Below are 25,790 nucleotides of genomic sequence, written 5' to 3'. Positions count from 1 at the left end.
ACGATATCTTGTGCACCACTATGTGTGCTGGAAAATTTTTGTTCACATATCCCCAACATTCCCCCTTGAACAAATATTTTTCAGATACTTAACACTATACATCCCAGGTTAAACCATAATGTTTCACCTGCTTCTGAAATTTGTCCTTACTGAGAAGCTTGGTTCTTACACTGCAAGTTTAATAGCTCCCATATTGTCACAAAATACCACAGTTGGCTTTAATGTTGGAGGAGATTCTATTTCACTCATCAGTGTATGGATCCAATGAGCTTCTTGGATAGTGGAGGGCAAGGCCATGTATTCAGCTTCTACAGTACTCAAAGCAACAGTTCTTTGTATCTTACAAGACCATGATATCAATCCTCCCATTAGTCTAAAACAACTTCTAGTGATGGAGTATCTGCTTTCCAACTCATTTGCCCAGTCTGCATCACTGTATCCTTCCAAATTTACATTTCCAATTTTAGAATATTTTTGCTGAAAATCAGCAGTTCCATTTAAATATCTGAATATTCTCTTGACTGCCATCCAGTGCTTTCCTCTCAGGTCACTGCAAAACTTGCTTACTGCATTTGTGGCAAATGCAATGTCTGGTCTGGAAGTCTGTGCTAAGTACAGTAGACTTCCTACATCTTCCAAATAGGGTACACTTTCCTTACATTTCTTGTCATCATCAGTTATTAGCAGTTTTGCCTTGTTTTCCATAGGAGTAGAAACAGGTTTACAATTTCCCATACTGAACTTTTCTAAGATCTTCCTTGTATAGAGAGATTACAGAGATTGATCAATCCATAATTCTTCTCTGTTGGCACTTCTTAGAATCTCCATGCCTAAGTATTGATTAATTTCCCCTAAATCATGCATATTAAATTCTGACTGTAACTGTTCTTTACTGCCAGACCTAAAGGGTATCTTAATGATGAATACTTCACCAGTGGTAAGAAAGTTTCATTGTAATCTATTCCTTCATTCTGGGAATATCCTTTAACTACCAATCTGGCTTTGAATTTTGGTATCGCACTCTCAGGATTTTTAATACTAAACACCCATCTTGTTCTTAGTGGCTTTTTTTTTCAGACATGTCAACCCATTCATATGTATCATTATCTACAAAAGATTGCAACTCCTTTTCAATAGCATTTTTCCAGTCTTGAGCATTTGAATTTGCTAAAGCTTCATCAACTGTGACTGGTTCATTGTTGATTGTTTGGGCAGCATACATTTCATAATCTGGATATTCTTTTGGTTTTGCTATACGTGAAGACCACCTTAAACTGACTTCCTCTGTTGAATCTTCTTCCTCAATTTGATTCCCAGGTAGTATATCAGCTTCCTCTTTATTCTTGTCTTCCTATGTTTCATTTTCCATCTCTGTTTCAGCACTATCACACATTATGCTTGGTTGCGATATTGTGTCATTTTGACTACTTGCCTTTATTTTACGCCTATAATACTCCAAAAATACTACATCTCTACTGATTATTATCTTCTTATTTACAGGGTTACAAAATGTGTAGCCTTTTGAATTCTCACAGTAGCTAACAAAAATACATTTTTGAGATTTTGCATCCCACTTTCCTCTTAATGGTTTTGAAATCTGAACTGTGGCTTCAAATCCAAAGACTTGTCAGTGCTTTAGATCCAGTTTCTTCCCAGTCCATACTTCATAAGGTGTCTTGTGTCTCAGCTTTGATAGGTGATCTGTTAATTAAATACACTACTGTTGACGCAGCCTCTGCCCAAAAACTCTTAGGTAGTTCAGTATCGCTTAACATACTTCTTGCCTTTTCTACAATGGTTCTGTTGGCTCATTCTGCAACTCCACCGTGAGAAGGACTGTAGTGAATGGTAGTCTGATGCCTAATATGCATTCCATTCAACTGTTCCTTAAACCATCTGTTTACATATTCTGATCCATTGTCTGATCTAATGTTTTTAATTTTCTTCCCAGTCTGCTTTTGACCATTTTGCAATAAACGACAAATACATAATTCACTTGATCCTTGCTACTTATAAAATAAACATGCATGTACCTTGAAAAATCATCTATGAATGTCAGGAAATAGAAGCTACCTCCTAAGGATTCATTCTCCATAGGTCCACAGAGATCTGAGTGTATGAGTTGCAAGACTTCAGTAGATCTGCTCTGATTCAATTTAAATGGTAATCTAGCCTGCTTCCCTTGCAATTCCTATTCAAATGTCCACGTCTCCTATGCCAAAAGAAACCTTTTGCAGCATAAACAGAGTGATTTCGTGTTTCAGCAGTATTTTGAACTGTATTCACTTTGTAAACACCTCGTACATTACTTGCAGTAGCTACAATATCACCACAAGAGTCTATCACTTTGGCTTCCTCTATATCAAAGATAACTTTATTACCCTTCTTTACTATTTCGCTTACTGACAACAAATTAGTTGCAATATTCTTTACATTCTTTACATAATGTACATCATGAGCAGTAACAATTTCCTTTTCCCCATTCAGAAGCAAATTAAGATCCACTCTTCCTGCAAGTTTACACCTTAAATTAGATTCGTCAACTGTAGAAATTCCAATGTCAGTCCTTGAGTGAACACTATACAAACCAGATGGAGCTTTGGTAATGTGCACAGATGATCCTGAATCTAGGAACCATTCTGCATGATCATCACTCGCTTCATTAAAAGAGTAAAAAACAGAAAATGCCTTAGCTTTATTGGTGGTCTTTCTCTCAGGACTACTGGAATTAACATGCTTCTTTTCTTTTATACTTAACTTTTTGTTACACTTTGAAGCAATATGTCCAATTTTCTGGCATCTGAAACATCTTATTGGCTTCTCTTCTTGTACTTAGAGTATAAAGCCGACGCCATTTCTTTTTCTGAAGAATTAGAATCTGATTCATTCTTCACATCCTGTAGAACCTATACTTTAACACTATCCGCTGTAATGGATATTCCTGAAATTTCCAAACCCATAATCATTGGTGAATATTTCTCTGGTAGTCCAGCTAACAATAAAATTCCAATCCATTCATCCCCAATTTCAAAACCAATATTCCTCAGACGATTGGAGATTGAAATTATTTTATTCACATATTCATCAACTCTTTTACAATTATTCAATCTTGTAGTTATCAGCTCACAAAGTAATCCTACTTTTCTGGTTAAACCACCATCTTCAAATGCTTTTTTCAGTTTGTCCCATACCTCTTTTTCTGACAAAGGCTTTTCTATGTGAACATAATTCATTGGATCAATCAAAAGGACTAGTTATGATTTTGCCTTCCGATCTTTAGTAGCAAAACTTGATTCCATAGGTGCCAATTTACCATTTACGATGTCCCATAAGTCATCCAAGTGCAAATATTCCTCAACGGCAAATTTCCAGGTCGGTAATTTTCAGGCCCTACAAGCCGCTCCATTTGCGGTGTCTGTGTTATACTCATTTTACAGTTATTTTCTACTTCATATAGCATACACAGTCCAAGTTTATATGAACTTCTGCACACCTTTTATGCAAATGCACGTCACCTTCAAGCTTATTATTTCGCTTTAATACAGTACCTGGGCCCATAACCTGTTGTAGTTTATGCAGATTAACACAGCTAAATGACAGGTAACACGATTTAAGGGAAAAAATAAACTTATGCTTTATTTGCATAACACATATTAATACATCTGACTACCAAATTATATTACGTTGCCCCACCAACAAACATGGAACATATATATTCCATAGAGTCTTATACACTCTGCACATCATATCTTGTGCACCACTATGCATACTGGAAAATGTTTGTTCACATATCCCCAACAGATTTGCATCAACAGTACTGTCACAGTGAAGCATATAAGACTGTGCTTGCTTTCTCATCATCAGTCTAATGACTCATGATTTGGATGGCTGGATGATACGCAATCAAACTATCAGTCGAAGAAGTAGTATTTGTTAGGCAACATGCCCAAAATATAATGGAGAATTCATTGCTTTTTCAGGATGAAGGCAAGGGGACTGCTGGCATAATGTGAGTTTCTCCTACAACAACTAAGGTGATTAGAAAGTTGTTGGATAATATAACTTCTAATTCACAATTTCATTTCAGGTATAACAGCAGTAGAGAATTCTTAAACTTCAGCCATTTATTGCATTATCAGTCTACACTGCCAATTTTACATACTTTATCAATTATGCCTGGTACACAGCACTATCAACAGAACATAGTTAGGACCATTTCTTACTCTGTCCAAAGTTTGTCTAAGTAAAACTAGTAATTACTGTGAAATGTCTAAATACATTAACTTTTTTTCTGTTAGGTGTGTCTGGTATGGAAAATGATTGTTTTGTCACTCAACCAACATACATTATGCATTTTTGAACCTTCTATAAAAAAGGAACTGGTACATTGTGAGTAAAAATGTTGTTGTTGTGATCTTCAGTCTGAAGACTGGTTTGATGCAGCTCTCCATGCTACTCTACCCTGCTCAAGACTCATCAACTCCGAGTAACTACTGCAATCTACAATATTCTGAATCTGCTTACTGTATGCATTTTACACCCCATGCTTAGCTCCAGTATTAATTGGTGATCCTTTGAAGCATCAGAATGTGTTCTACCAACTGATCCCTTCTTCTAGTCAGGTTGTACCACCAACTTCTGTTCTCTCCAATCCTACTCAGTACCTCCTCATTAGTTACATGATCTGTCCATCTAATTTTCAACATTATTCTGTAGCACCACATTTTAAAAGCTTCCATTCTCTTCTTGTCAAAAACATTTATCGTCCATGTTTCACTTCTATACATAGTCACACTCCACAGAAACACTTTCAGAAAGAACTCCGTGACACTTAAATCTATACTCAACGTTAGCAAATTTCTCTTCTTCACAAACACATTTCTTGCCGTTGCCAGTCTACATCCTTTATCCCTCCTACTTTGACCATCATGTGCTCTTTTGCTTCCCAAATAGCAAACCTCATCTGCTACTTTAAGTTTCTCACTTCCTAATCTAATTCCCTCAGCATCACCCAACTTAATTTGCCTTCATTCTGTTACCCTCATTTTTCTTTGGTTGATGTTCATTATATATCCTCCTTTCAACACACTTCTCATTCCATTCAATTGCTCTGCCAAGTCCTTTTCTGTCTCAGACAGAATTACAATGTCATCAGCAAATTTCAAATTTTTTAGTTCTTCTCCCTGGACTTAAATTCCTACTCCAAATTTTTCTTCTGTTTCCTTTACTGCTTGCTCAATATACAGATTGAACAACATTGGGAATAGGTTACAATTCCGTCTCACTCCCTTCTCAACCACTGTTTTCATTTTGTGCCCCTCGAGTCTTATAACTGCCATCTGGTTTCTGTACAGATTGTAAATAGCATTTCACTCCCTGTATTTTACTCCTGTCATCTTTAGAGTTTGAAAGAGAGTGTTCCAGTTGACATTGTTAAAAGCTTTCTCTAAGACTAAAAATACTAGAAATGCAGGTTTTCCTTTACTTAACTTATGTTGTCACAAGCATTCTCTAAGTCTAAAAATGCTAGAAATGTAGCTTTGTCTTTCCTTAACATATCATCTACAATAAGTTGTAGGGTCAGTATTGTTTTGCTTGTTCCTGCATTTCTCTGAAATTCAAATTGGCCTTCACTGAGGTCGACTTCTACCAGTTTTTCCATTCTCCTGTTAGTATTTTGTAACTGTGACTTATTAAACTGATAGTTTGGTTATTTTCATATTTTGTAACTGTGACTTATTAAACTGATAGTTTGGTTATTTTCACATCTGTCAGCACCTTCCTTTGGAATTGAAGTCTGAGGGTATTTTGCCTGTCTCAAACACCTTGCTCACAGGATGGTACAGTTTTGCCACAGCTGGCTCTCCCAAGGCTATCGGTAGCTCTGAAGCAATGTTGTCTAGTCCTGGGGCATTGATTTGACATACGTCTTTCAGTGTTTTATCAAATTCTTCACACAGTATCTTATCTCACTTCTCATCTTCATTTAAATCCTCTCCCATTTCCATAATACTGCCCTCAAGTACATCTCCCTTGTATAGACCCTCTATATACTCCTTCCATCTTTCTGATTTCCCTTCTTTGCTTAGGACTGGTTTCCTGTTTGAGCTCTTTATATTCACAGAGATGTTTCTCTTTTCTCCAAAGGTCTCATTACTTTTCTTGTAGGCAGCATCTACCTTATCCCTAGTGATATATGCTTCAACATTCATACATTTGTCCTCTAGCCATTCCTACTTAGCAATTTTGCACTACCTGTTGATCTCATTTTCTAGATGTTTGTATTCCCTTTCACCTGCTCATTTATTGCATTTTATATTTTCTTCTTTCATCAGTTAAATTCAATATTTTTTTGTGTGGTCCTCTGCTGCCATCACTATTTCATCTCTCAAAGCAACCCATTCTTCTTCTACTGTATTCCTTCCACCCATCCTTGTCAGTCATTCCCTAATGCTCCCTCTGAAACTCTCTGGTTCTTTCAGTTTATCCAGGTCTCATCTCCTTAAATTCCCACCTTTTGCAGTTGCTTCAGCTTTAATCTGCAGTTCATAACCAACAAATTGTGATCAGAGCCCACATATTACCCTAGAAATGTCGTACAATTTAAGTTCTGGGACCAAAATCTCTGTCTTACCATTATATAACCAATCTGAAATCTTCCAGTATCACCAGGTCTCTTGCACATATGTAACCTTCTTTCAACCAAGTGTCAACTATGATTAAATTATGCTCTGTGCAAAATTCCACCACATGTCTTCCTCTTTCATTCCTTTCCCTGAGTTCATATTCAGCTACTACTTTTCCTTCTCTACTTTCTCTTACAGTCGAATTCCAGTCTCCCATGGCTATTAAATTTTCATATTCTTTAACTATCTGAATAATTTCTTTTATCTCATCATCTGCAGAGCTAATTGGAATATAAGTTGTTCTATTGTGGTGAGTGTGGGCTTAGTGTCTATCTTGGTTACAATAATGCATTCACTATACCATTCATGGTAGCTTACCCATGTTCCTACACTACGTGATCAAAAGTTTCCAGACACCTGGCTGAAAATGACTTAGAAGTTTGTGGCACTTTACATTGGTAATGCTGGAATTCAGTATGCTGTTGGGCCACACTTAGCCTTAATGACAGCTTCCATTCCTGCAGGCATACATTCAGTCAGGTGCTGGAATGTTTCTTGGGGAATGGCAGACCTGTCTTCATGGTGTGCTGCACTGAGGAGAGGTATCGCCATCGATCATTGAGGCCTAACATGAAGTCGGCATTCCAAAACATCCCAAAGGTGTTCTATAGGATTCAGGTCAGGAATCTGTGCAGGCTAATTTATTACGAGATGTTACTGTATTGTAACCACTCCGCCAGAGGCCATGCATTATGAACATGTGACTGATTGTGTTGAAAGATGCAATGTCCATCCCTGAATTGCTCTTCAACAATTGGAAGCAAGAAGGTGTTTATAACATCAATATAGGCCTGTGCTGTGATAATGCCACACAAAACAACAAGGGGTGCAAACCCCCTCCATGATAAACATGACCACACCATAACACCACGACCTCCAAATTTTACTGTTGGCACTAAACACTCTGGCAGATGATGTTCACCAGACATTTGCCATACCCACACCATGCCATCAGATCACCACATTGGGTACCATGATTCACCACTTCACACAATGTTTTTTCACTGTTCAGTTGTCCAATGTTTACTCTCCTTACACCAAGCGAGGCATCGTTTGGCATTTATCGGCCTGTATGCTTTCATGCTGTACATGTCCCTTCACATTTCCACTTCACTATCACACCAGAAACAGTGGACCTAGGGATGTTTAGGAGTGTGGAAATCTCATGTACAGACATATGACACAAGTGACACCCCATCACCTGACGGCGTTCAAAGTCCGTGAGTTATGCGGAGCACCCCATTATGCTCTCTCATGATGTCTAATGGCTCTGAGGTTACTGATATGGAGTACCTGGCTGTAGGTGGCAGCACAATGCATTTCACACGAAAAATGTATGTTTTTGTTGGTGTCCATATAATTGTGATCACATAGTTATTTTGTTATTAATTATTAAACCTACTCCTGCAGTGCCCATATTTGATTTTGTGTTTATAATCCTGTATTCACCTGACCAAAAGTCCTGTTCCTCTTGCCACCAAACTTTACCAATTCCCATTATATCTAACTTTAACCTATCCATTTCCCTTTGTAAACTTTCGAATATACCTGCCCGATTAGGGGAGCTTAAATTCCAAACTCCGATCCTTAGAATGCCAGTTTTGTTTCTCCTGATAGCAGTGTACTTCTGATGTAGTCCCTCTCCAAAGATATTTTACCCAAGAGGATACCATTATCATTTAACCACAGAGTAGAGTTGAAAGTCTTCAGGAAAAATTATAGCTGTAGTCTCTTCTTCCTTTCAGCTGCTCACAGTACCAATACAGCAAGGCTAAATTGGCTGATGTTACAAGGCCATCCAGACTGTTGCCCCTGCAACTACTGAAAAGGCTGCTGCCCCTCTTCATGAACCATGCATTTGTCTGGCCTCTCAACAGATACCCATCCATTGTGAGTAAAAATTTCCAGAATTAAATGCAATCATAAGAACTGCACTACAAATTGTAATAAAACAATGCAGGTATGTGTACTATTCCATTCCAATGTACTTCATTTCTACTTAAAGTGTTAAAGATGTCTACAATCTGATATCACAACTTGCCATGAGTTTTGTTCTTGATTAGTCACCTTCGTGAGAACTACATTTGCAACAATTTAGGTGTTCATGTGAACACAAAGTTAAAAAGAAAATTAATGGTATGTGATATTTTTGGTATGCTGTAAGTGGTTGGAAATTCATTGTGGCTCCCACACTATGCTGTATTACAGTCTCATCACAGCTGCTTACACCCATTTGCTGATTTGCATGCTAGGAGGGAAGGGCTGTGCAAACCACTATTATACGTGGTTCTTCACTATCCTTATAAACACATCTATTGTCCATCTTTGCAGTTTAAATTCTGTCAATATATTCCTGTTAGTATATTCTTGCTGCATCAAAATTTTCAGGGCAGGTTTCAGCATGTCAGGTTGAACCATTTCCTTGTGAGGCTAATTATGTAGCTAACACTGAAAACTGTATTGATCTAAAAGTTCAGTTAGTCCACTGTAAGAATTATTTGGTAGTCTTCAATTGCAAACTTTTTCCCTCTCCCTAGTAAACACAGGATGATTCTTACTCCTCTCCAGATGGTTTTCGCAGCAACTGATGCAAAGTGGAGAACAGGAGCTTAGAATACCCGGCTTTTGAACAGCTGGTTTACAATTCCACAAGTTGCTTTGATTGTGCCTGGACAGTTAACAATTGTTAGAAATACTTGGAATTCAGTGTAAAGGATGGTATATTGAGGCAGATCAATTCACTGATGTAAAGTACTCTTGAGAGGTGCTGGATGGTCAAAGATAGTAATGTTGTGAAGGGAATGAGGAGAAGAAAAATCTCTCACAAATATGTAACCAGATATTCACCTAATGGAGTATGGAGTATCATCAAAGAGCAAAGTTTTGATTTATGGACAGATTTATAGAGTTAGTTTTTAGCACAGACAGTTATTTTGCAAGGTCTTAATACCCAGTTGTAATATGTTATTTAATCATAGGTGCCATTTACTTCTTCCCTGTTTAAACAATGGATCTGTCTACTTCAATAATAACTTATTGTTTCCATTCAGTCAAGAATGTGTATATGAAAAAATAATTCAACCTCTTGATTTCAGATAGTTTATTCTTCACTTTCTTTGGTATATCTCTTTACAAAAATGTTTGAATTATATTTTGACCTGACATCTGCTATACAGGGTGTATAAAAACATGTGTCAGAAACCTTAGAGATTTATTCTTGAGACAAAAATATTACGAAAGGATCATATGAACATTGGTTTGAATATTCTTCACTATGGAGATATGAAAGGATTTAATATTCAAGTAACAATAATAATACACATTTACATAAATAGAAATTAATTATCTAAATACAGAGAAATTGCTTGAAGTGACCACCTTATGCTTCCGTGGGTCTCCTGTGCCTGTGTCCATATTTTGCCATACACTGTGGAAAACTCCTGGTGTGTTGTGTATTTGGTCACATCTATTTCGGGTATGCCCCTTAGAACATCAACACTGGATATTAGAGTTGAATGTACCAAGTATTTTAAAAGCCCCCAAATAATAAATGATTGGATTACAATCTGGCAATCAGGCAGGCCACGAAATGGACCTCCCCTCAACCAACCCACTTGTTCGGAATGTTGTTATCAAGTTACTGACAAAAAAGAAAAAAATAATAAAAAAATGATATGACTAACAGTAAAGAATAAAGTGAGCAAAAAGGCAAATTTGAGATAAATTACACGACCAGGAGTCACTACAAGGAATTCCTTTCATTCCTCCCTGACCAAGGATTTTTGGACTCATGTTCATGTGAAAATTTTGCAATGTTTTAAAATCAAGAATAAATCCTTAAAGTTGTTATATATCCTGCATTTTTATATTTGAGTTATCAAATACTTGTTATTTACTTATATGCACTTCTGTTGCCCATTTGCCTCCACCTATACATTACAGCCTTTTTTCAGATGCTGATAATCCTTCCTGATTGTTGTGTTCCCCATTCTTCCTCTGCACTGTATGTATATGGGACAGTTCAAACTACGTCTTTTAATATGGCTTTAAAACTATCTTCTGGTGAATTTTTTTTATCAGTAAATGAAAGAATAGATGTATTTTCCTAAACTAGTGCTATACACATACCTGGAGAGCGTAACTGACAGATAATCCCACGATACCAGCATTTATGGACTCATGGCCCACTACTGCAAACAGTGATGAAAATAGAATTATTAAATTTCCAATCATCTCTAATCTGACTGCAAGCCATCTGGAATGACACAGAAAATCTTTTACTCAGGATTAAAACCATATATAGGGAAGCAAGAGAAAAATCAAACAGCAATCATATTGTTTCACTAACGGACATGACAAAGCAAGATTTCCATAATACGAAATTTTGATCTTTCACAATAAGGACATACTACAAATAAAAGATGCTGATGTGTGTAAAATGTAATGAATACCTACGTAAATCAGAGACCAATTTTCCAGTCATATGCTCAAATATACCAGTATCATTCAATAAATAATGCGCCACAACTTTTTTTTTTCAAAACTTATTTATCCTGAAGAGTTAGAATATGGCGACAATATCAAGCAACATGACTTTACATGTGATATTTATCTTTTTTAGTCTCAGTAATGTCCTATGGCCTTACACCAGCTTTGTGGAAGAGCATGTTCTTTTTCCTGTTGGTGAAAGCTCTTGCAGTGTGCTCACAGTCAAGAGTCACTGCATGATTTACATTATCATCTTTAAAGTATGTGACTCATAAAGAATCTTTATGTGGCCTAAACACATGGAAGTTTGAGGGTGGAAGATATGGGAAATAGGGTGGATGAGACATTGATGTCCAACACAATTCGGTGATATTTTCATGTGATCTGTGATGTGTGTGGGCAAGCATTATGTTTGAACAAGCTTTCCTTTGGATTCTTGTGAAATCAAAAACATTGGAAATTGTTGTTGATATCTCATATGCCTCTGAGTAAATGGTGGATGATTTTGGTAACACAGCCACAAGAATGACACCATCACTAACCCAAAAGACTGTCATTACAGTTTTGCCAGCAGAGGCAGATGCCTTGATTTTTTTCTTTTTATATAATTGCAGATAGTGTCCCTCCACTGACTGCCTTTTTGCTTTTGGCTCAAAGAGATGCACCCAGTTTCCATAATCTGTAATGATCTGTGACAGAAAGACCTCTCCATTTGCCTCAAACTGCTCTAAGATTTAAGACAAAATGGCATTTATTTGAATGTTGTGATTTGTTGTGAGCATTGATGGGGGCCACCTTAAGCACACCTCTTAATATCCAAGAATCACAATCAGTGAATATTCATTACCAATGCTCCCTGATAAATGTAGAACTCACTGTCAAGTTGGAATGCTCTGGTCTGCACAATTAATGGCATTCACACGATTAATTATGTCGGTAGCAGTGGCTGTTATGGGATGTCTTGAAAGTGGCCAATTGTGGAGTCCATTTCTGCATTTCCTGACGCTTTATTTCTCTTTATCCATTACCAAACCGCACTGCATCATTACCATACACTACACACAAATGTTTATGGACATTCACCATGGTTTCTATTCCCAAAAACAAGAATTCAATTACAGGAATTAGTTTGTAATGAGTGTCTTGCATAGACTGCCATTTTGATGGTTCAGTATGCATCTGGAATTTGTTGGCATTGTTTGAAACTTTGCACACATGCAGAATAAATGTCAAATGTGAAGCAGAAAAATTATACCAACAGATATTTAAAAAAAAGAGTAGTCACTATTTATTTTTTAAGTGGTCACAATTTATTTAGTTTTTAAAAAAGGGGTCTCTAAAAGTATTTATTGAACGACTCTCATATATAATGGAAATCATTATTGTGGTTTACAGTAGGCATTCACAACATTTACTTCCCTTTCATGTGAAATTTTAATCTAAGATCCACAATAACAAATATAAACTGTATGGACACACTGGTATAAAAAGTAATATAAATGAAAGCATAACAATAGAGCATCCTGTGCAGAACAGAAAAAGTGGTATGCTTCTTCATCTTCTTCAGCAAATCCAGGATTAAGCCTTATTCACCTGTTCTTCCTCAGCATTCTCACACTCCTTCTTCCAATAGCATTGTATTCCATTGGTTGTTGGGGAGTTCTCTGAGATGAAATGTGCAATACATGCTCATTACACTCCTGCTTTTGTTGAATTACATTTTCAATTAATGTCTGTAGTCCCAGTTTTTCCCTTATTTCTACACTTCTTATTCTTTCTTCTCTTTTGCAACCTTTCACTAACCTAAGGAACTTCATTTCTGATGTTTCAAGTTGTCTTAGGTCTTTTGAGCTTAATGTCCAACTTTCTGCTCTGTACCGTACTGTGGATTATACCATGACTTAGTATAATTTCATTTTGGTATTTCTTCTAGTTTCATTCTTCCATGTTCTGCTTACTGTGCCACATACATGTTGATAGGTGTTAATTCTCTTCTTTATGTCTTTTTATTCTTCTAATATTATGTCAAATTCCTAAATACAGTGCTTTCAAATATCAGAGCATAGATTAAACAATATAAGCCTAAATTATTGACAACAAAAACAAAAACAATGACTTTTTTAGAATAGTGCCCTATTAGGACTAAGACAATGATTAATAACATATTAATAGAACAGGTATCCCGTCTCCAGTATTTAGGATGTGACATAGCAGTATTGGCAAAAACTATAACTTACCATATAGGACATATTTTGTGTGGTAAATAGGCACACAAACACTTACACTTCCCATCAGTGCTGAAGAAAATGTCATGATAATTTAAGGTAACCATTTCATGATGGCTATGTATAATTACACTGAGAACAGCAAGTGATGGTGAAAAATATGGTTTCTTGGGCAGACACAGACTTCAGTTTTTTAGTTTGCCTTATGAAGAGCTGCAACATGGCATACATAATTTTACTATGACTATGCAATGTCACATGTTTCCCATAAAGAAAACTCCAGTTTTACATTTCAGTATTGGATGAACTGAGATATAAACATAGACCCTTAAAGTGGTGATTGCACCTCTGGTAATATGTTAAATCATAGATTTGTATTATGTATTAAAGGTTCATCTGGAGCATTCCATTTCACTCATGCCATTCTCCAAAAACTACACACCTCTATCGCTCCTTGATATTCTTTCCCAAGTCACCCAAACAACTATAGTTAGCAAACCAGTTAGTGGACATCAGAAACGCACTTCATGATAACTTGTTGTTCTCTAACAATTCCACAATTTATCACTTATTCTATTCATAAAGCCAAGACATTCTCTGCAGGGGGCATGCATTTGAAACTCCACAGTAATTAGCCTTGAATGCATAATTACAGTTACTATTTTATCAGCGGCTTCTCTCACTAGGGGTAAGATAGATACTGCCTACAGGAAAATTAAAGAGGCCTTTGGAAAAAAGTGAACCACTTGTGTGAATATCAAGAGCTCAGATGGAAACCCAGTTCTAAGCAAAGAAGGGAGAGCAGAAAGGTGGAAGGAGTATATAGAGGGTCTATAAAAGAGCGATGTACTGGACGACAATATTATAGAAATGGAAGAGGATGTAGATGAAGATGAACTGGGAGATATGATACTATGTAAAGAGTTTGACAGAGCATTGAAAGACCTGAATCAAAAAAAGGCCCTGGGAGTAGACAACATTCCATTGGAACTACTGACAGCCTTGGGAGAGATCGTCCTGACAAAACTCTACCATCTGGTGAGCAAGATGTATGAGACAGGCGAAATTCCCTCAGACTTCAAGAAGAGTATAATAATTCCAATCCCAAAGAAAGCAGGTGTTGACAGATGTGAAAATTACCAAAATATCAGTTTAATAAGTCACAGCTGCAAAATACTAATGGCAGTTCTTTACAGACGAATGGAAAAACTGGTAGAAGCCAACCTTAGCGAAGATCAGTTTGGATTCCACAGAATTGTTGGAACTGACCCAAAGACTTATCTTTGAAAATACATTAAGGAAAGGCAAACCTATATTTCTAGCATTTGTAGACTTAGAGAAAGCTTTTGACAACGTTGACTGGAATACTCTCTTTCAAATTCTAAAGGTGGCAGGGGTAAAATACAGGGAGCGAAAGGCTACTTACAATTTGTACAGAAACCAGATGGCAGTTATAAGAGCCGAGGGGCATGAAAGGGAAGCAGCGGTTGGGAAGGGAGTAAGACAGGGTTGTAGCCTATCCCCAATGTTATTCAATCTGTATATTGAGCAAGCAGTAAAGGAAAGAAAAGAAAAATTCAGAGTAGGTATTAAAGTCCATGGAGAAGAAATAAAAACATTGAGGTTCGCCGATGATATTGTAATTCTGCCAGAGACAGCAAAGAACTTGGAAGAGCAGTTGCACGGAATGGACAGTGTCTTGAAAGGAGGATACAAGATGAACATCAACAAAAGCAAAATGAGGATAATAGAATGTAGTCGAATTAAGTCGGGTGATGCTGAGGGAATTATATTAGGAAATGAGACACTTAAAGTAGTAAAGGAGTTTTGCTATTTGGGGAGCAAAATAACTGTTGATAGTTGAAGTAGAGAGGATATAAAATGTAGACTGTCAATGGCAAGGAAAGCGTTTCTGAAGAAGAGAAATTTGTTAACATTGAGTATAGATTTAAGTGTCAGGAAGTCATTTCTGAAAGTATTTGTATGGAGTGTAGCCATGTATGGAAAAGAAACATGGACGATAAATAGTTTGGACAAGAAGAGAATAGAAGCTTTCAAAATGTGGTGCTACAGAAGAATACTGAAGATTAGATGGGTAGATCACATAAGTAATGAGGAGGTATTGAATAGAATTGGGGAGAAGAGGAGTTTGTGGCACAACTTGACAAGAAGAAGGGACCAGTTGGTAGGACATGTTCTGAGGCATCAAAGGATCACCAATTTAGTATTGGAGGGCAGCACATAGGGTAAAAATCGTAGAGGGAGACCAAGAGATGAATACACTAAGCAGATTCAGAAGGATGTAGGTTGCAGTAAGTACTGGGAGATGAAGAAGCTTGCACAGGATAGAGTAGCATGGATAGCTGCATCAAACCAGTCTCAGGACCGAAGACAACAACAACATTTTATCAGAAGCAGCTTCCCATGACAACTGAACTTGAGATTTCAGAATGCTTCATGAGCATAGAATATTGAACAGCAGTGCTTCTGAATTTTGTGTGTGAAAACTCACAAATATTTTTCAATAAAACAAATATTATTAATATTCTACATCTTTATTTCATGTCTACGTATTTGCAGTCCTCTGCCACTAGAGGGCTATGAATTGTAGTGTGTAACATGGTGGTGTGAGAAACAGCATGCTGTAATCAAGATTTGAATTCAAAGTGTTTGTCCACATATGGAGCATCATCTTATTCAACATAACAATGGTGGACCACCCACAAATGGTGCAACAACAGCAACAATCTGACACATTGGATTCACTCTCACTGTTCCTCCATACAGTCCTGATTTGGGCCCATCTGATTTTCATCTGTTTCCAAAACTTCAAGAACACCTTCAGGAACTTCACTTTGATGGTGATAAAATGGCACTAGCAGAGATTAGGTTGTGTCTCTGTCAAACATCCTAAGGTGACAGTATCAACAAACTGATCTTTTGTTGGGAGAAATGTGTTTGTCACCAGAGTGACTCTATTGAGAAATAAATGTGTAGACATGAATAATAAACATGTAGGATGTTAATAAAGTATGTTTTACTATAAACTCTCCATTATTCAAGGTAACTGGAGATTTGAAAAACATGGATAATTGAATTCCACAGATAATCCCCAATTAAAATACACTGTAATGGAGTAGGGTTGTTCGAAAACAAAAATTAATTACAATATCCTAATTGAAGTCATTAACTAATGTTTATAACAAATTCTACTTTAATCATCAGAGTGTGTGTGGAATTCAGTACTTACAATGAATAAAGTATAATCCAGTTTCACATTACCTTACACTACATTAAAACAATATAGAATGCAATTCTTGCAGTGTTTGACCAATACATTGTTTATTACAATTCTATTGTAATGTTAGATTATCACACACCTGCAACCACTCCCAGATTAATGGGAAATTTTCAGCAGGGAAAAAAATGGGAGAAATAGGTCATGGATAATCCACATAGTGGATAATCCATATGTGGGCAATTGAGAGTTACCTGTTAACAAAAAGCTTTAAGAGTTTTCACAGAAAAAAAATTGACGGTGTTGCTTTTCAGCATATGCTCATAATTATCATCAATTGTTTTAGGGTACTGATTTGCCTGAATGATCAAGGCAAATCATAAACACTGCAACACAAATCACCAGCCATCTCTCAATGAGTGGTGCCAGAGAGCTAGTAGGTCACAATAAATGTAGATGACAGGCAATGAGCCATAACTAGGACTGAAGTGCATATTTGCCCATATGTTTAAACAGTATTGGGCTCTCAACAGTGCAACTTTCAGAGCAGAATACCACAGAGCTTGAGTTTGGAAACCTCCACAAAGAAGAAATGGATGGAATCACATCAGTAGGAGCCTGTGTCTGTTGTTTCACTAGTGTGACAATTATAGGGAAAGTGTTATTCCCCTGTATGCATATTCACTGACATAAGCAAACCTGATAAAACATTAGTCATCCCATGAGAAATCACTCTTATACTCTGGAACACTGCCTCTAGCCATGATAATAGGGTCTGGTGAGAAGGAGAGTCCACAAGTTCATTCAGCTAAGCGGTATCCAGCTGAAGGCACTCACTGATTGGATCCTGTAGAGCTATCAAACTGCATGTACACTGACTGCTACAATTCATTCCATATTCAAAATGGACCCAGATATTCTCTATAACAAGAGTGGTTGATTTAGCAGGCAAGCTGAAGTACCAAAGTACGTCTGGATGTTTGTTTGATCAGGAATGTATGTGTGCAGCCCTGGGTACAGAGCTGATGCCACCCCTGAATACAGGAGTGACCAAAGCAAATCAGATAAAACATACACATCATGGTGACATACAAGGGCTATCAAGTAAGCAACAGACATTTTGAAATAAAAGATTAACATTATGGAAAAACCCAATTTTATTTTAAAGGTACACTCTTAAGCTATTTTTCTACATAACTACTATTCAAATTGAAGCATTTGTCATAGTATAGCATAAGTTTTTCAATATCAACTGTTTAAAAATCTGCCACCTGTAATTGCAACCACTGGTTTATAATTGCAAGCTGTTCGCCAGTAGTATCAAAGCATTATGTAGCAAGCCATGACTTCATTGCTGGGAAGAGGTGGCAATTGCTCAGCATCAAATCTGGACTGTAACATGGATAATCAAACACCTCCCAACCAAAACCTCCTAGGAGCTCTTGGATATGACTGTCCGTATGTGGACATGCATTGTTGTGAAAAAACAAAACTTTTATCTAAGTTTCTCCAATACTAGTTTTGTATTGCTAGTTTTATTTTGTCAGTGCTTGACACTGCCTCTCTGACTTAATTGTTGTGTGATGTTCAAGGAAGTCAATGAGAATCCAAAACACAGTAGTAGTGATCTTTCCTGCTGATAGCATTTGCAAACACTTCCTTGGTTTTTTGAGAGAATTTGAGTGTCCACATTCCATTGACTGCCTTTTTGTTTCACAACTGATATTCTTCAAGCAAGTTTCATCCCCAGTTATGATACAATTGATACCATTTACCATTTTTCTCATGATCTTCAAGAAAGGACAGTGCTGCAGCCTGTCTCCACTTTTTTGTGATCTTTTGTCAGTACTTTGGGAATCCACTAGCACAAAATTTGTGGTAATTAAGCTTTTCTGGCACTATTATATCCACCAAACTCTGTTAAATTTGTGGAAGATATTGTGAAAGTTTTGTAATCAAGAAACAACTATTTTCATGTATTTTGTTGTCGATTTGTGTCACTATTTCACAGTCACAGTGATAGGCCTACCACTGTGTCCCCATCATGAACATTATTATGGCCATTTTTAAAACCAATGCAGCAGCACTTCACTCAGTGTTTACTCATTAATCCTTTTCTTTACACATTGCAAAGGTTGCAATAAATGTCAGTTGCCAACAAAAACGTAATCACAGAATGCATCTCACAAGTGATGGGACTTTCTATTGCAGGACACATTTAAACGTGTCATGGTCAGCAAAGGAGCAGAGACACAGACCACTGCCACTGCTGGATGTGTACTTAGTGTAGGAATGTTATGACACCAAGATGGTGGCTGTAATCCTGCCCACTACCACAACAGACCCAAAACAGCTGTTATCATCTGGAGACCCCTTATATAAGATAGAGCAATACGTGGGGACTAGGAATTTTGAAATAATCATCTCAGTTCATGTTCATGATAACCTGAATGAGCAGACCCACGTCATTGTGCAAAAAATACCCTCAAAATATCATAGAATGCCACAGAACTACATACTCCACGCATTGAGGGTTAAAATCCCATTTGGGCTGTCAGTGCACTTGAAGCCTTACATCATTTGGAAAGATGTAAAATCATCACTAATCTGACTACACTACATGCCTTCAGTCAGCTATTATTAAGTTTCTGTGTTGTTTGCCCCACTGAAGATGTGCAGTTTTATGTGTGCTGTATGCAGTGGACTGTCATAACCCGATGTAGGTTGTGACATACTTACTCATATGCTCACACTCAAATTAGAGGTGATGCATGAATTTTGGTCATTTGGTTTGGGTACATGAGCAGCTGTATACAGGAGTGAAATGGCAATGGAGTCAAGTTGAGATTTTTGAAGTCTCTGTGGCTGGAGACAGAACAGAAAGACTTGGATATGAGGCTGAGGAGGTAGATATGGTGATGATAGGGAAATGAGACTCTGAGTTGCCTTACTGGTCTGCTTTCTATAGCTTCTTTGCCTATTTACAATGAACATGCAGAAGAGCAATGATACTAGCATATAAAACATAGATGAGGCTTAACAGATTCTCCAATTAATTACCAAACAGATGGCAACCCTGGCCTGTAGCTCTGTTGACAATGGGGCACACTCCATAATGTATGGTACTACAGATTGTGAACCACAGAAGTGTCAATTTCTATTGCTTTAATTGAACACTTTAATTCAAGCACTCTTCACGATGAAAGTGGCATATAGATATAGGTACATATGGACAAATGTACACTGGAAACCAATAACCCTAGTCCAGTGATATGTACATACAAGTTTTTTGCAAGTCCTTCTTGGTATACAAGATTAACAGAGTTTCATGCTCACTATCATAGTATCCACTGTAGACTTGTTCCTCCGAGGCTGCTGTCACTGGAACCCTACTCTCAAACATGAACTCTTGAACTGTGCCTTGATATGTGTTTGAGAGCCTCTATGTATGGTGTTTGGGGCCATTTGCTTATAGATGGCATGTCACTGTATCACTTTTTATCTCAAATTTGCAATCAATGAGTGGTCAATCTGCAATTTCTCAATGCGTATGACTTCTTAATGGACTGATAAAAGCAGCTTGCACTGTGTGTTTCTAACTGAGTTACAAGACATACAGCTAATATTCATATTTAGATGTTTATTTTTTTTTCTTTTTGCAGCCTTTCATGATTGAGCTGTTACAGCACTTTCATGACATACCCAACTAAAAATGTCCATCATATGCAGTTCTCCAGAAACTGGTTGAGATTGTCACACATTCACTGACAGCACCAATTCCTGTTGGATTTGAAACCAACTGCCACTGACAAGACATGGCACTTGTCTCTGCCTTCTTATGACATGGTATATGGCTGCAAGTGGTGCATCATTATGTAATAGCTGCTATCTGTTATTCTGTTATATTTCCCTGTCAAACTATGTTAACAGAGCTGATTCCTATATAAGTAACTGACTGGGACATACAAACCAATTCACTGCCATGACTGTCATCACAGATGATGGAGGGGGGGGGGGGGAATCAAATGACTGGCTGGAACCAGTTTTACATCTCTGCAGTGCTTCAAAACTGCCAGTGTGATCCTTCAAGGGAGGTGACTAATATTTTGTGTAGTGAGCTTATCAACATCATGCAAGTCTTGTGATTATGGTGAATGGAGAGAAATTTTATGATACATTCACAAAAATTTTCATTTCATATCCCCTACCCAACAGGTTGTCATTTTTTTAGACATAAGCATCAGTACTTTTACTATAGTGACATGAAAAACAAGTTTTTCTCAATACTAAAATTAAGAATATGGTCATATATGTCCTGAACTTACTTATCTCAAATGGAGTACAGAAGCCATTTTATCATTGCTTATGTTTCCCCTTTCTTCTTCCTTTTCAGTCTATATAGGCAGAGCACCTGTGCTGTATGAATTGCTCTTTTTTTGTACAAAAGATCTGCCACATATGACAGGAAAACTGGGGACTTCTAATTCCTTAAGTTCACCTTAGATTTTAATCATAACAAATTGCATACCTGTTGCAAACATCACCCAGTTGCTTCAAAAATCCTTTTTAAGTGTACTATCTCAGATGCAGGAAGCCTGTTGTCTAAAGTAGGTCTGATACTTCCTAAGTATTTAGGTTACTTGGATAATGGCCAATAAGTGCACAGCTGTACAACTGAAATATCAGTTCAATGAAATTTAACACATCTTTCACCATCATATATAAGTCAATGGACTATGCACAGAATTTAGTTTGTTAATACAACTCATAATTCCTTAAATTCATAAGCTAGGAAACTGGATTTTCTCAATCACTATATGGCTGGAGGCAATCTAGAATCACCAAATATTTAATCCATTTGCTACCACCCAGGGTGGATAAAAGCTATGCAACTTAAGAAATATTACATACTCCCACTGCCTCCCATCTTCCCCCATTTTTCTACCTAACCATTTTCTCAGTCCCTTTTCAATACAAGGTGGCAGTTAATAGTTTACACTTTATCTGTTTGCTATTGGCATACATTTTCATGCAGGTATGCCACTTACTGATATTTCCTGCTCTGTGACTACTTTATTGGTTGCCTGCCTTTTATTACCATGCACATTTTAATATACAGACTTCTGTGCTTAGCCCAGCTCTGATGAGAATGTTACAATGGATTTTATTTAGTTTTACTTATGGTCACATTTATCATGTTATTTACTTGACATGAGCTTCCTTTGTCATCACCAATATGTGATTTTATGTGTACATAATTTTTGTTTATTACATTTTTATCCAGTGGTTTTGTACATCCTTTTCACTTTGGTAATTCTTTTTAACTATGATATGAAAAACTTTCTCAATAGGTCCATGTACCTCTGCAGAAGATAGTTTTATAAATGTTGAAACTGTGGTCAATGATTGTTAATAAACCTTTATACCTGCAACTGGCTAGCTGAGTTTTCTCATATCATTCATTTACATTCACCATTGCTGAACAGCAGACATATACAAAATTTTAAAATTCTTGCCCACTATGGTAGCCAAAGCCACATGTAAATACAAGGACACTAAGTTAATAATCCTAAAATCAGATATGGCAATTGCATTTACACTACTGGCCTTTAAAATCGCTACACCATGAAGATGATGTGCTATAGATGGAAATTTAACCGACAGGAAGAAGATGCTGTCATATGCAAACGATTAGCTTTTCAGAGCATTCACACAAGGTTGGTGCTGGTGGCAACACCTACAATGTTCTGACATGAGGAAAGTTTCCAACTGATTTCCCAAACACAACAGCAGTTGACCAACATTGCCTGGTGAAACATTGTTGTGATGCCTCATGTAAGGAGGCGAAATGCGTACCGTCATGTTTCCGACTTTGATAAAGGTCGGATTGTAGCCTATCACGATTGTGATTTATCATATCACAACATTACTGCTTGCGTTGGTCAAGATCCAATGACTGTTAACAGAATATGGAAGCAGTGGGTTCAGGAGAGTAATACAGAATGCTGTGCTGGATCCTAGTGACCTTGTATCACTAGCAGTCGAGATGACAGGCATCTTATCCACATGGCTGTAACGGGTTGTGCAGCCACGTCTCGATCCCTGAGTCACCAGATGGGGACGTTTGCAAGACTGCAACCATCTGCACAAACAGTTCGACAACATTTGCAACAGCATGGATTATCAGATCGGAGACCGTGGCTGTGGTTGCCCTTGACGCTGCATCACAGACAGTAGTGCCTGCTATGGCGTACTCAATGACAAACCTGGGTGCAAGAATGGCAAAACGTCATTTTTTCAGATGAATCCAGATGTCTGTTTACAGCATCATGATGGTCGCATCCGTGTTTGGTGACATGGCGATGTGAACGCACATTGGAAGCGGGTATTTGTCATCGCCATACTAACGTATCACCTGACATGATGGTATGGGGTGCCATTGGTTACACATCTCAGTCGTCTCTTGTTCCCACTGACGGCACTTTGAACAGTGGACATTACATTTCAGATGTGTTTCGACCCGTGGCTCTACCCTTCATTCGATCCCTGCGAAACCCTACATTTCCGCAGGATAATGCACGACCGCATGTTGCAGGTCCTGTATGGGCTTTCTGGATACAGAAAATGTTTGACTGCTGCCCTGGCCAGCACATTCTCCAGATCTCTCACCAATTGAAAACATCTCATCAATGGTGGCCAAGCATCTGGCTTGTCACAATACGCCAGTGACTACTCTTGCTGAACTGTGGTATTGTGTTGAAGCTAATTGGGCAGCTGTACCTGTACACGCCATCCAAGCTCTGTTTGACTCAATATCTAGGCATACCAAGGCCATTATTACGGCCAGAGGTGGTTGTTCTGGATACTGATTTCTCAGGATCTATGCACCAAAATTGCGTGAAAATGTAATCACATGTCAGTTCTAGTATAATACATTTGTCCAATGAATACCCGTTTATCATCTGCACTTCTTCTTGGTGTAGCAATTTTGATGGCCTGTAGTTTAATAAACAGTATTTAGAAATGGACATAATGCCAAAGTACACAGAATTCTTCATTAACATGAAACTGTCTAATACAGTTCCTTCAGTCAAGAACAAACTGGTCTATCAAATATCATCTGACAGTATGGTAGAACTCCTTATAGTTCTGAATGAGGAAGCTTACAGTTAGTTTTTTTTTCCTATTCAAAGTGACCAAATATCAGATTAATTACCAAACAGATTTCAAATGGAGCAGTATTAATGATAGGCTTTTCAATTGCAAAAATAAAGTTTTAAAACACATGAAAAGAAATTAGCTAAATGTAAATGTAGGGCCCATTTAATAAATGTAACATAACAGAAACTGATAACAGTATCAAACATGAATTTTTTGACAGAATATTAAATAAAACTGAAAATGCATATAAATATGCTGTTTTGCATAAAGGGCTGAAGTATAACATAGCTATTAAACTTAATGATCCATCAGTCATTCATAATCTTAGCCTCAGTTTAAAAATAGGCTTAGATTCTGTTAAACAATGGGAAATCCAGGATGGTGTGTAACAATATTAGAGAAGTAAAGTTGCTACTCACCATACAGCGGATATACTGAGTCGCAATAGGCACAACAAAAAGATTCTATGCCTATCGCGTCTCAGCATCTTCGCTATATGGTGAGTAGCAACTTTCCTTCTCTAATATTGTTAGATTCTGTTAAGTTTGATACAAAGAAACAGGCCAAGATTGCCCATGAGTGTAACAGTATCATTGAAAAAGAAATTGCGTAGCAAGCTTATCAATGAACTGATGAACAGAAGGTGATCAGTAGTATTAACAATAAATTAAAGAACAATAATGCTTCAATAACAAAGTCTGACAAAGGATGTACTCTTATCATTGCTTATGTTAAGGAATACATAGACAAGACTTAAAAAAATAAATTTGTGTGTTTGGCTAACACTCAATGTCTGTTCAGTAAATTTCAAAATAAATAGCTCGTTGACCTGAAGCCACCAGTCCTTAGAAGTCAATTGAAATTGCACAAATAGGACCATCTCATTCATCCTTAATTAATGGCATCAGAAGTTCAAATCATATATTGGCAAAGCATCTTCATTATAAAATCAAAGATTCCTTTGTTTTTGAAAATAATTTTTGAGTTATGAACTATGCTATCATGATTCATAAAATGCAAGCAGTACGAAGTATGCCCACTACTAGGTTTGTTTTGCTTGACATAATAAATGTTTACATGAATGTTCTCAAAGATGTGACACAAAATATTGTCGAGAAGAACTTACAGCAATATAGAAAATCAGTGGAGAATGCAAATTGCCTAACTAATAAGTTTATTACAGGTCATTCTCAAATATGATTATTTCACCTCCAGCAGCATATTGTATGTGCAGTCATATGTCTTAATAATATGTAGCACTCTCGCTGGTCCTCTTCCTGACATTTTCATAAATTCTCTTAGAAGTTCTCCTTTTGTTTCCAATTCAGAACTGTTAATGAAAATGAAATTTTATGCTTGTTGCGTTGATGCATACTTTTTGTTTCTGCTGGGAGTGACCAAGAACTAAGTTTGTTGTTTAGCACTATCAGCATGCTTCATGATAAAATTTCTTTCACAAATGAAGTACAAAATGAAAATGATGAGCTTAATTTTCTTGGTCTCACTATTTCAATAGTAGGTAATAACTTCAAGTTTCATATTTTCTGCAAGCCCACCATTTGCATAATATTATTCTAGCTGATACTACCCCTCCACATGAACACGAGGTTGCATTCCTTCACTGCACTATTGACGAAACCTTATCAATGTCCCTTTCTCTGATTAATTTACAGAATGAAATTTCTGTTATAAAATCAATTGCTATTAACAATGGATATAGTCAAAATTTAGCTGACCGCATCATCAAAAAGGAAGCCTGTAAAAAATGTTCCATATTACTGAGAGATTCACCTGGCACCAACAAAGTGGAAAATGGTAAACAAATTTATATTACTTTTCTAGGAAATTTATACTATAGGATAAAACACTTATTAGTGAATAAATAAATGCAATGTAACTTTCTCCACAGACATCAGTTTAAAGAAAAACCTTGTGCATACAATCAACAATATTAATGATCCTTTTCTAATTCAGTTATTTATGAAATGATTT

General features: G+C 37.0%; 1 protein-coding gene across 1 annotated transcript in view; it reads right to left on the bottom strand.

Annotated features, from left to right (window-relative positions):
- LOC126277930 (multidrug resistance-associated protein 1-like) overlaps nucleotides 1-25,790 on the bottom strand; it is a 333,662-nt gene that overhangs the window by 50,561 nt on the left and 257,311 nt on the right. Inside the window, exon 25 of the mRNA XM_049977507.1 lies at nucleotides 10,815-10,941. Within this exon, the coding sequence (XP_049833464.1) occupies nucleotides 10,815-10,941 (127 nt within the window). The remainder of the gene's footprint in view (nucleotides 1-10,814; nucleotides 10,942-25,790) is intronic.

Source organism: Schistocerca gregaria, chromosome 6 (genome assembly GCF_023897955.1).
Source record: "Schistocerca gregaria isolate iqSchGreg1 chromosome 6, iqSchGreg1.2, whole genome shotgun sequence".
NCBI classification, from domain to species: domain Eukaryota; kingdom Metazoa; phylum Arthropoda; class Insecta; order Orthoptera; family Acrididae; genus Schistocerca; species Schistocerca gregaria.
This window is presented reverse-complemented; position numbering and strand designations above follow the sequence as displayed.